The 12,699-nt window shown below is 45.7% G+C and overlaps 1 protein-coding gene across 3 annotated transcripts in view; it reads right to left on the bottom strand.

Moving 5' to 3' along the window:
• The window catches only part of erc2 (ELKS/RAB6-interacting/CAST family member 2), a 43,371-nt gene that overhangs the window by 13,212 nt on the left and 17,460 nt on the right, over nt 1-12,699 (bottom strand). For all 3 annotated transcript variants that reach the window (XM_037101020.1, XM_037101022.1, XM_037101023.1), the window contains 9 exons: nt 12,234-12,668; nt 11,902-11,976; nt 7,196-7,351; nt 6,131-6,298; nt 5,444-5,611; nt 4,216-4,353; nt 3,037-3,177; nt 2,648-2,788; nt 562-597 (listed from right to left, as the gene is read on the bottom strand). In XM_037101020.1, the coding sequence (XP_036956915.1) occupies nt 562-597; nt 2,648-2,788; nt 3,037-3,177; nt 4,216-4,353; nt 5,444-5,611; nt 6,131-6,298; nt 7,196-7,351; nt 11,902-11,976; nt 12,234-12,668 (1,458 nt within the window). The remainder of the gene's footprint in view (nt 1-561; nt 598-2,647; nt 2,789-3,036; nt 3,178-4,215; nt 4,354-5,443; nt 5,612-6,130; nt 6,299-7,195; nt 7,352-11,901; nt 11,977-12,233; nt 12,669-12,699) is intronic.

Raw genomic sequence — 12,699 nt, 5'->3', positions numbered from 1 at the left:
GGTCTCAGGGAAAGCCCTCTGAATTGGAGAGTGACCAGGCGTATCCGCCAGAGCAACTGAAACATGCGCTTGCAGATCCGTCTGGTTCGGTGTTTTGGTGATGGAAACCGTCGTCAGTTCTTGCATTGAGTGTGCGGATCTTTGTGCGCAGGCAGAGGAAAATCTCACTGCAGTTAAACAAATGAACCACAGGTAAACCAACTACGGAGCCACAGTTCAAAAGAAGCTACAAATAAACAGGTTCACTGCGTAGCGTTCAACTCCAGCTGTACAAATAAAGTGAACTTAAAAAATACTGTATATGCAGAGCACCAGTTTCACCACATGTGTCACAAACACAAACAGTAGCATAATGAGACTCTGAGTGCAGCATAAAGCCCATTATACCAGTACAGTGCGATGACCAACATGCATCTGGGTGGGTCGGTGGGTGAAAGCAGAACCTGTGCTGGGGGGGGGGGGGGCCGGCATGATCACCATCTAGCATGTTTCAAAAGAAGTTATCAGTGTCCTCATGCTTTCAATATGTGCCCAGGAGGAGAGCTCAAGAGAGGGACTTACAGGATTGTTCATGTGACTGAATAGCTGCTCAGCTTGCTACATTGCAAACGGAGGGAGGGGTCGAGGAAGGGAGTGGGGAAACCCCGGGAGGGTAAAGTGTTAGGATTTGGTTGGAGCCAGAGGAGAGAAGAGCAGGATGAGACATGTTACAGTACATGTTTAACAGGGCAGTAACATAGCCTCAGTAAAGCAGATGTTGTTACACGTTGAAGGCAACACATCACAGACAAATGCAGAGGGAACAGACACGGGAACAGTCTGAGGATTATGGAGGGACGGGGTGGGGGGGTATCTGATGGACTGACCGCTCCCTACAGCGGCCTGAACAAAGCAGTGCAGCCTGGAGAGAGCATGATGGCAGCATCATCCTCATACGAGGCTGGTTCAGTGATACTTACAGGGGTTTGCTCTTTTTTTTCCAAACAAGGAATTAGTTTGACGAAGGATTATGGGTTTTTCACAGTTTTCATATGAAGAAGGTGAACTAAATGAGCATTCAACCAAACTCTTTTCATACCGAGAACAAAAGTATAATTGAGTATTTGTGAAGTCTCTAACTGTTAGAAAAGTTAAAAGCGCTCCCTGGGCTCACATGAGACACACCGCTCTGGCGTTTTATCTACAGCTCTGTTCAATTAACACAAGGACTTCTCTACAGTCTTCATTCAGGGTGGCGCTCCACAGTCCAGTCAAAGTCAAAGCATTCATCACAACTAAACCCGTATATTTTTCTTCTGGACCTCTTGAAATCAGCAGAGGACCTCCCTGATCTGTATAACAGCAACACAAATAATATGTTTCTCAAAGTTTGAAAAGTTTTCTATTCTTTCAGTCTATTTGGTTACTTTCCAGTTTTATTTGTTTGTCCATTTTTCCCTACCAAGTAGTTATAGGGAACCACGGGTAAAACTCGAAACTATTGATTTGAGACTGAAATTTCACTCAGTTGTTATGGTATTGTTCTAGTTTAGGTGTATAGATTTCAAATGCAGATCATGTCATTCAGTCAGCTCCAGAACTGCTTCTAAATGGAAAGTGTAGTCAGATTGTAATGCGACACAACAACAGGTACTCACTGTGGTAGACTGCTCTGGTATCATGTCAGGACTCAGACGCGCCAAACCCACATGAAAGAACTAGTGGCCATGAAGGCTGACAACTGCGTCACCTCACAAAGACTACAGCCCACAACTAACTGCGTGAGAGGAGATACCTCTGCACAAATCCAAGTGACAGGAATCTGTATTTTTTGTTCAAAAACGGAAGCCAGAAGCTCTGAACTGCGGGTGTAATCGAGGATATGTCTGATGTAAAAGTTGTACACGACACGGCAGGAAGGCAGAAGATGAAACAACGCTAACTGGGTGAAATCATGGATACTGCATTGATTGGCTTAGCTGAACAGCCAATCGTACTGATATCTCTCATCTATCTGCTCTAAACGCTAAATCGGCCAGAAGCCACCTACAAGGGTTGACTGATGCCTACAGTGCAGGACACACTGCAACATATAAGTTGTATGCTTTGCTGAACTTTAATGGACCGTGGAGGCTTTTTTTTGCGCTGAATAGGACTGAGAACATTTCCATCCTTAAAGGTGCAATTCGTAAGATAACTGATTGTTGAGTATCAATGCCCAGTTGTTAGATATCAATGCTTTGGGTTGATGGGAGGCCCACACCAGCCCAAAGTGTAGCCCAAAGCATCCGTGTTCAGAGGATCTGGGAATGACACGCAAAAATCAACTTTCTCCTGAATCGCTTTTTGCACCTTTCAATGCCACAAAGCTGCTGGCAGAATGATGGAGCTCTGAGCCCAAAATAACAAAAAGGAGGGATGACTGTGACATTGTACTGTAGAACCGTTGTATGATCGTTGTGTTTGAGGGTTGTAGGTACTTCTGTTATATGTATCATCATTGCTGATTTTCTGATCTGTGTTGACACTAAAATAAACTGCACATCTACATACAAAATACACATGCAGGCTCAAAATGAATAATTGTATGTCTCTCCGAATCCATATCAAATCTACACATTGTCCTGAGCTCATATGAGTGACTCCGCACTGTGTCGGGCACACCTACCTTCTGCAACTGCGTCTCCAACTTACTACACTCCTCTTTTTTCTGCTCGATGGCGATCTCCAGGGACTTGAGCTTCGAATCCTTTTTGAGGCCAGAGGATGCCAGCGAAGAAGCGTGCTCCTTCAGATCGATGAGATTTGACTGCAGGTGGACAGACAGCAGGTTCAAACCAGGAGGTCTAAGTAGGCCAGAGTGCCAGAGGCAGCGGCATGAATGTCACTTAAAAGCCTAGCGACAGAAAGAGCTACAATACACGGCGCGCTGTGCAGCACACTAGAGTAGAGAAACATAAAGGCGCTGGATGTGTGACAATACGCAGTCATGTGGACACATCCCTACACCCTCGCACAAAAAGAAAGCCTCTTAGCTCTCCACGCACACTCACTGACCTCTTTCTCTGTTAACTCTATCTGCAGGGTGTTGACTTTCTCCTTCAGATCCTTGTTCTCCTTCTTGTAGGAGTCCACTTCCTCCAGACGTTCTCTGTCTTCCCTCTCCCTTTGGTCCTTTAAACGCTCTATGATCCTCTCCTAACACAGACAAACACACACACACACACACAAACTGAATTAAAAGTATTACACTTAAAGGATGCTCTGAAGAATCAACTTTAAGTTTGAGTTTTGCTGAGTGGGAGCAACGACACCAAGCAAGACATCAAGTGATTAACTTGTACTGACAGCGAAGCGTTAGATCAAGCTTTAAGAGCAGCACTTCTTTGCGTTTTAAGACATTTCAAAAACAAAAGTTTTAACTTTGCAACCAGAAGCAATAGTAAAGGATTATAACTTCTATCTGTCTCAAGTGAAGAAAAATCTTAGCTTTCTTGCTGAGAGTTAGACGGGAAGATTGATACCAAACATGTCTGTACACTGCAGCAGCGTTAGGGGAAAATGATGATTTGGGTTAAAATTACTGCTCTTGTGAGTCATGGGTGTAGGGTTACCATCTAGACATGACTTGCTGTGTTGCTTTATATCCTTCACATGACTGCAAGAAAGTAGTATGTTTATTTTCCAAAATGTTGAATTATTCCCTTAAAGCAACACTATGTAAAAACTGGCATTTTGTGCAATTTGCCCCCCCACAGCTCCAGAGTGCAACACCACCGCCCGAAAATACAGATCCCAGGTCTGTGACACTTTGTCAGACGTAACGTAGGTGCAAAACTCATTATGACACAACTAGTCATGTGTTGAAAACTTGTATGTTGACGTGAACATGTCTGTAACACTGTGATGCTGCCCTCTCACTAAAGTTACACAGAGCACAAACAAGTGACGGAGGGCTGGAGTGGCTGTGACGGAGACACCCTTCACCCTATTACAAGACTGTACCATCAAAATTTCGAAGCTGTTATTTTAAGGTCAAAAAGTTGCATAATGTTGCTTTACATCCAAAAGTTCAACATAAGCAGATACATGAACAGGTCCTGATTCTGAACTTTATTTGGGTGGGACAGACGCTGACTGTGAGCTTTCATTACAGTAACCTTTAGCATAACGTTTCAGTCAAGCAGCCGATGTTCACACTCATGTCCACCCTGATGTGGATGTGATGCAGCACACCTTCTCTGACAGCGCCTCCTCCAGGGTGGCCAGGGCAGTGTCTGTGTTACTGGAGTCGGTCTGCAGGGACTTGACCCTGTCCTTCAGGTTCCCCAGCTGCTTGTCTTTGTCCCGCAGCTGCTCCTGCAGGTTCTCAATCTGACGCAGGGAGGAGGAGGCAGAGAAGCAGAGGTAAATAACACCACATGTTGTAATAGCTGGACTTTAGAAAAGTCTTTGAAGATTAATGCCGTCTACAGACAACGTCATGTTCGCAGCTTGAAATGTGCTGAGGCTTTACAACAAAGCGGTTTCAAACGGAAGCTGTCAGACTTTCGAGGGGAGTTTGAGAAGTAGATTAAGAGTAGAAGGGATTATAAATCAAGCTGGCATCAGTGAGCAAACACAAAAAATTGTGCACTGGGACAAATTTTAAAACTATTAAGAGAAGCAAAATAATCACATCATCGGAAGACAAATATCTGGAAATCACAAGAGATGACAAGGAGAGATAAAAGTGGACAGATGAGGGAGAGACGGTGTTATAGAATGAGAGAGGAGGAAGAAAAGCAAAGGGAACGGGTGAGCAGGTCGGGGTGAGTAACACTGTGAGTATTTATAGCACACACACACACACACACACACACACACACACACACACACACACACACACACACACACACACACACACAGACTAGAGCCAGTGAGGCAGAAATATCTTCTTGCTTGTCTTTCTTTCTATGGACACTTTCACCCTGAGAGCAACAGAGACGCTCTCACTCTTAATGGAGTGAGTAACCACTCTGCTTTGTACTTTCACAGAGGGGCTGGTTTAGTCCGGCACACAAGAATGAAGAAGTGGTAGTAAACCTACAAAGATCTCCGTCTAAATAGTTTGGTGTAACCCTAACCCCTAACCATACATCATAACCCAACATCATAAACATTTTCCTCAGTCTGTATTGCCCCACTCAAGCTTTTTGTCCCTCCAAGTCCCTTCAAAAGGACTTTGACTGTCGACTGTTTTCTTCATAAATTGTAAAAATGCTCCTCACAATTTCCCACTCTTCAAATTGCTTCTTTTCTTCAGCCAATGATACATGTTGCATGAAAAATTACCGAAACAATCAGTCAATTATCAAAATAGCTTTTCAGTTCATCTTCTTTTGATTGACTCATCAATGAATGGACAAATCATCGCAGCTCTACCTTTCAACAGTGAGCCTTTTCCCTTGACCCCGACCCTCACCTTCTTCTGCAGGACGTTGATCTTCCGCTCTTTGACCTCCAGCATGTCCTTTATGTCCCTGATCTCTCCGGCGAGAGTGCCCTTCTCCTCCGTCAGGTCCTGCAGCTGCTTGGTTTTCTTGTTCAGGAAGGACTCTTTCTCCTCCAGACGCAGACGCAGGGCATCCACCTGAAGCACGACACGGAATGAAGTCCAGACACTAATGAAGAGCTTTGTTCGATGTGAACCGTAACTGACTAAAACGCTTTATAGGAGTCCTAAGACTACAGCTTTCAAGCATTTATTCACTTTAACTTCATTTCTGTGCAGCTGCAGAAAAAACACAGGTGCTGAGCGAGTGTTTATCAGTGTGGGGGGAGATCTTCAGTCATCACGGTAACTGTGAAGCTCCCACAGTTATTTATTCATTCCTGCAGCTTTTTGATGTTTTTTTTTTTTCTATCCTCACTAGATGTGCTGTGACAGTACACTGCGCATTGCCGTTTTCCTTTGGTGGGGCCCTGAGTCACGGCGCAGTTAGCTTCAAGTCCCAAACTAAATAAAGTGCTGATATGATGTGCAGTAATAAGCCTCGGACCTGGGGAGAGCCCATTATTTGCTCAGTGGGCACAGAGGCAGTGTACTCCTGTGGTTGTTTTACTGTATGTGTGCAAGCAAATGCAGGATTTTTTAATTCTTTTTTAGTACCTCTGTCTGCAGGATGGCAGCACGTTGCTCCTTGGCAGTGAGAGACTCTTTGAGCACCTCGATATGCTGTTTGCAGTCTGAATTCTGGTTGTTTAGGGTCTCTAGCTTTGTCTGCAGGGCCAGCAGCTCCGACTCCTTCTTCGACAGCTCCTGCTTCAGCTGGTCAATCTGTGTGGAACAGAGGACAGCGTGAGCGAAGCAGTGTTTCAGGCTTCACGGCGAAAAAGACTGAGGCTCCTCTTTTTCCCCCGAACACTGAGCTAGTCAGTGCGGCTTTTGCACTATTTTCATCAACGCGCTTTTCTCTCATTAAAAATGCATTAGGGACCGACTCCCCTGCATTCATCATATATTATACATCATCTCTATTCATGATTGATGAAAAGAGGGCTAAAAATAGGACGACAAAACTGTGGCTGGTCTGCGCCTGGGCGACTTATACGAGGAGCCGTATGTAAACACAGAGTCAAAGCTCTGTGAGCCCCAAGAGACATGCACACACACACACACACACACACACACACACACACACACACACACACACGTGCATGCACACACACCTTGACACCATCCCAGATTTCAGGCACTGTAAGTTTTACAGTGTAGCTGCAACTACTGACACACACCGGCTGCAAACACAAGCTACAACCTGTCGTTGTGGAGTGTGAATGTAAACACTGACTGGTCCCCAAACTAAACTGTTACACTTTACTCTAAACAGCATGCATTACAATCTTTTCTAGTAGAGGAATGATAAAGTAGTCAGCTTCAACAAACTGTTAGGAAAGAAAAGTTCAGGATTTTATTATGCAACAGCATGCACTTGCTGATTTAGCCCTTTTTTTTCAAAGCCTTGACACTGAGCTCAAAAAGCGGCAGATAGCTGCCAACAGGACACTTTGCTGATGACACTAAACGCTAAAGCAGCTAATTTAGGCGACACTTCATTTAGTATTCTCTCTGCGAACGCATGCCCGTACCCCGAACAACACAATCCGCTTTGCTTTTCAGCCATCTTTTCACTGTTTTTCTCGACACGCATGCATCGGTGCGGACGGTATCTACCTTAGTCTTCATAAACTTGGAGTGGTTCTTGTAGACCTCCATCTGTTTGATCTCCTCCTCTCTGTCCTCTGTGTTCAGCAAGCCGTTCGCCTTCAGCATCTGGATCTCATCCTCCAGATCTCGAATGTTGCGCTCCAGAGAGGCAATTTTGGTGTCCTACACACACACATGCAGAGGAGACACACCTCAAAACCCTGCCTGCCATGTCCACAAGTTGCAATGCTGCGAATAAAGCTGAACTAGAGACAAGAGTCCGGGGACAGACAGAGAGACTGACAACAACAGAAGAGATAAAAAAGGGGGGCTGAAAGACAGAGATACAGCGAGATAAAGAGAGACTGGAGGGAGCTCTCTGGTGCGGCTGAGAGCAACTGCAGTATCTGTCGGTGAAATCAGAAGCCCTCTACCCAGCTCCTTGCAGCAGCTCAGAGGATTAATCACCATTGGGAAATATTGAGCACACATCCAGCACGGAGAGATCGGCCAGGACAGGAGGGGAAAAAAAAAAACGTGCCGACGGAGAGGAAGAAAAGTAACAAGCCGTAGATTTTTGCCGTCGTTGCTCGCAGATCAATGCAGAATCCAGTCTCTGGACTGCGCCTGTGAGTGCAGCTTCAGCTTCACAGCTTTTTAAATAAATAATACAACGTCTTTAAGATTAGCCATGGTCCATCTCCCCCTCCAGCAGAGCACAGAGCAACCTTGTTCCTTCCTGCCTGTCACCCTTTTTGTGTCTCTCCTTCCCTCCTCCTAGTGGCTCTGAACTTATGAACTTCTGGCCACTGGCAGGGTCGGTCGTAGCCCACTGCAGAGGAACATGGGTAGTGTATCTCAATGAGTAGTGATGGACTATCCGAGAGGGCTCTGAGGTGTCGGCGTCGCACATGCACTTCGCCCCGCCGCAGCATCTCACCTCAGTCTCCGTGTTACGAGACGAACATCAATGAAGCAACATCGCTGCGTTAGAGACAAGACACCGTACCTTCAAAGGAGGGAGATTTTTTATTCCGTCCACATGTAATCACTGGTTCATCGACCTGGTCAGTAAATCTCGCTCTTTATCTCTCTTCCCCCGCCTCTGTGTGTCTCTCTTTCTATCTATCTCCCTGCATACTGGCCTCTCACTGTCATAAACAACCACACCTGTTTCCATGGTAGCAGCAGGCAGGCTATATGCTGTGCACTGTCTCTGGTGAGTGAGGAGGAGAGGGCGGGAGAGATGTACGGGAGAGAGGGAGGGAGGAAGGATTATTCGTGCTTCCATCAGCATCAACACAGCAGTGGGAGAGAGAAGCGATGCTGGGTCTTCCGGCACGGCACAGGAGGAAGGGGGGGAGGAGGAGGAGGAGGAGGAGGAGGAGGAGGCGGGTCTTCCCTCGCTCTGTATGCAAATCAGCAGGATCCCAGAGCACAGATGTCACGTGACCGCGCCGGAGGGGAGGCTGAGGCCTGCACAGCGCCGGTGCAGCCGAGTGAGAGGGGCTGTGTCAGCTCAGCGATGATGTCATGATTTATTTTGAGGATGTGATGTCAGGCCTCTGCAGTGAGGCTGGTGGCGTCTACAGCGGTGGATCCACACTTGTTGTGCACATCAGCCGCACAACAAGTGTTGATCTGAATCGACACGCTCACCCTAAGAACGGAATTTGAGCATATTTGCATGTTTGCAGGAAATGCAAAACAGGTGTATGTTTAATGTGATGAGCTGAGCTGGAAGCTAAAAACATGGTGACCACTTGATGGTGGTGGGTGCGGCCTTAAAAATTGGAATCCCAGTCTATCTTCTTAATATTTTCTAATGTAAGATGAATGTCTGTCTCATTGTTCACTGCAAGTGTCCCTTAAATTTCCCCTGAAGCTATAAAGTTGCATATAAATCACATACATATTCTCCATGTTCCTGAATATATTTCACTATTTTATTTTAAGAGAATTATTCAAATCTAAGAGTCCATTTTAAGACCTGCATGATCTGTTTACGTCAAATGGGAAAATTCTAAATATCTTGTGCATCATTTGATGTGCATTAAGCTAGAAATCAGCTCGGACTAGTTCAGTTCATAGTCTTCAGGCAGTTTTTAAATCTAAAAGATAACTTATGGGGAAAAGAAAACTTATGTGCGTGTGTATAATGGAACTAGATGGCACTCGGTCCGTGCAAAGTGCTTAAAGAAATATTTTTTAAATCTGCAACGGCAACGTCTCTTTCCAGAAATCATGACCCACTTACTCAAGATAATCCAAAGAGGTCTTTAAGAAAAGTTTCATGTAGGAACCAGTATGGTAAAAAGAAACCAAAAGTCACACTTCAGTAAAAATCATCACATCGTGTTAAAAAAATACTTTGGTAGTACTTGAGTAAAACTTTTTAAGTATCTGATATGAAATGCATTTAAGAATTAAAAAAATATATGTCCTGAAGAATAACCAACATGTATGTACAGACTGTATACTATAGGTCGACCGATAACATGCCTGGCTTATCTGAACTGATACTCGGCATTTTCCTGATAATCAGAATCAGCATTATTGTTTTTAAATTGCGGAAAAAATACATTCATCTTAAAATGTGCTTTGGGTCTGATGCAGCATGCCATCTGCAAACACTGTACATAAGCACAGTACGTGAGTCAGTATACTATACACCTGCCAACCAGATCCCCCCACAAGAGGAAGCACGCATCTACTCATGGACAAGAGGCATGTGCTTGTGAAAGCGTAGGATGTAAAAATTAACGTGGTCGACTTCGGGTTAGCTGCAAGGTTAGCTGTCTTTGCTAGCGTAGTTAGCTTGCCTGTGGTCCCTGAGATACGGAAAGAAAATAGCTCCTACATGCTCAAAAGAATTTCTGTGGATTACTATGATTAAACGGGTCATGATTCCTGGAAAGAGATGCTTTGAGTCCCACAAGCTGAAAGTCGAGTGCCATCCCTGTGGGAAAAAACAGCACAGACCAGCACCAACACACGACATATGCTGGTCTTGCTGGTGATTAGTCACCAGCAAGACCAGCATATGTTCTGTTTTGGTGCTGGTCTATGCTGACTGGTGAACAGCATATGTTCTGTTTTGGTGCTGGTCTATGCTGTTTTTCCCAGTAGGGATGTAGTATCATTTTATTTGAGAAAGGGTAGACATCTCTGTGGCTGATATCTCCAAAACTCAAACCAAAACAATCTAGATGGATAAACAGCTCTGCAGGTAAGAGAAAATGTACTTTGGTGGTGAACTGTGCCCTCAAAGCAAAGCCCCTTCTGCATGAACCTAAGCTGAAATGATGGACCTGCATTCTGTGATGTTTGCGGACAGTCTGTGATATTGAAGAGTGTCTCGTCGACAGTAAATACACCATGTCTTGTCATGAAAAAAGTGTGATGCAGCTTGGCACGACTGGAGCTGCTGAGCCTCCTCAGCGAACCGCGACAGCTGTAATGTTGAACAGTAATATTGATTCTTGTTGATGTTTACACAACCGCCTTGTGAGCAGAGAAACAGTGTGTCTGCATGTCTGTGCGTGAGGGGGAGAGATGGAGAGATGTGTCAGTGTGTTGACTATTGACTCAGCTGCTGATGATCACAGTGACAACAATAGAATCAGCAGAACACACGCCGGCGTGGGCCTCTGTTGAGACATGCAGCGGTTAACATAATAAAAGGCCTGAAAATGTCAGCGACTCGCACACATGAATGCAACATCTGTCTCTTGACATCCCTTATTCTATACAGGCGGCCCACTGGATTTCATATATTGACATGATTCCAGTGAATAATTTCCAGAGAGACTATATTTACAGAGGAGTACAGAGGACTGACAGAGAGCTTCGAAAATCACCCGGTGCTCAATATCAACAAAAACCAACGAGCTTGTGTTGGACTTCCAGATGAGCAGCAGACTCTCTGCCCCGGTTGTGATCCAGTGAAGGGGAAGTGAAGCAATAAAACGAACTGGACTGGACCACACTGCAGCGCTCTTCAGAAAGGAACAGAGCAGACTGTTCTTCATGAACAGATTTAGATCCTTCAGTGTGCGTCAATCTGTAGGGGCCAGCACTCCCCTCCTCGTAGTGGTGGCATCGAGGCTGGAGGTCAGTGGTCTCAACAAGGTGTTCAGGAAGACCAGCTACATTATCAGGCTGGAACTTGACAGTATAGAAGCAGTTGCGGAGAGGAGGACGAGGGACAAAATCAAACCCATCTTGGAAAACCCTGCAACCGTCACTGCTACGAGGCGTGGCAGCTCACCGGGTCCTCAGGTGGGAAAAAGGAGCTTTGGGCGCTCATTAGCACCCACAGTAGAGCAGCAGTGAAGAACACTGACATCCTTGAGTACCCTGTTTGTGCCAAGTGTAGTGACATCATCTCAAGGTGTTCCCAACGTGTCATGTTTTACGAGAACGGGATGGACGTGAGGTCCAAGTTACCTTCGAATGCGGACAAGTTCATACTTGAGTGAAGGTGGGTGTTTGTGACAGATTTGAGGAAATTCCCTCATAGGAAGAAATCTGCATCCGTCATAGGAGTGAGACACGGACTTATGGGAAACAGAAATACATATTTCCTCCAGCCAGTGGAGAGGCATTAAAATGACTTCATATGAACGAATCCATGGAGCATAACAGAAAGAACAATTATAAAGAATAAAGTTCTAAAAGTATCAGCGGCATGTGTCTATAATCAGGCTGCATGTAGTGAGTCAGGCTCTTACTTTCATCTCGATGATGGTCTGCAGGGCCTTGGTTTTGCTTGGATCTTGATGCAGCTGATTTCTTCTGTGCAGTTCCTTGAAGCAAACACACAACATTGTGTTATCGCCTCACGATGAATGCACACAACGTTTGTCTTTAAACATTTAAAATATTCCATGCGACGGATCTGCAGCTTTCACTTTACATTTCATAGTCAATATGCTTCAGTATAAGCAGCAGAGTATTGATTAAGTGACACTCTGCACTGCCCCCTACTGGTGACAAAGTGACAAAACAGCTCATTTTAAGTCTTGTAATTTTAATCCATTCATTATATTCATACATTTAATACCTCGCGCAGATGGATGTTCTCCTTCTCCTTTTGATCCAGGATGACCTCGAGGTGTCCGAGCTGCGCCTCTGCCTCAGCGATGCGCCTGGCTCTCTCCTGCTCCTCCTCCTCCGACACCCTGCCCGGCCCCGGGGGCAGCCCTTTACTCTGCAGCATCTCCAGCAGCTTCTTAATGGACTCGTCTCTGGCGCCCAGCGTCTGTTTCTGGGTCTCGATCCTCAGCTCCATCTCCTCCAGGGTCTTTCTCAGCAGGAAGAGCTCCTTGGCCTGCCTGTCATGTTCGGCCTGCAGCCGGCGGAAGTTCTCCTCCGTCAGCTCGATGGTGGTGAAGTGATCGGAGGCGGAGCGGTTACCGCTCTCCTGCTGCAGCAGGTGGTTCAGGTCCCGCTGTGTGCGCAGCTCGTCCTGCAGGGCCTGGATGGTCATCTGGAGATGCTGACGGAGTTCAGACACATGCATACAAACA

Source organism: Acanthopagrus latus, chromosome 6, assembly GCF_904848185.1.
Source record: "Acanthopagrus latus isolate v.2019 chromosome 6, fAcaLat1.1, whole genome shotgun sequence".
NCBI classification, from domain to species: Eukaryota; Metazoa; Chordata; class Actinopteri; order Spariformes; family Sparidae; genus Acanthopagrus; species Acanthopagrus latus.
Note: the sequence above shows the minus strand (reverse complement) of the source record. Positions and strands in the feature narration are given on the sequence as shown.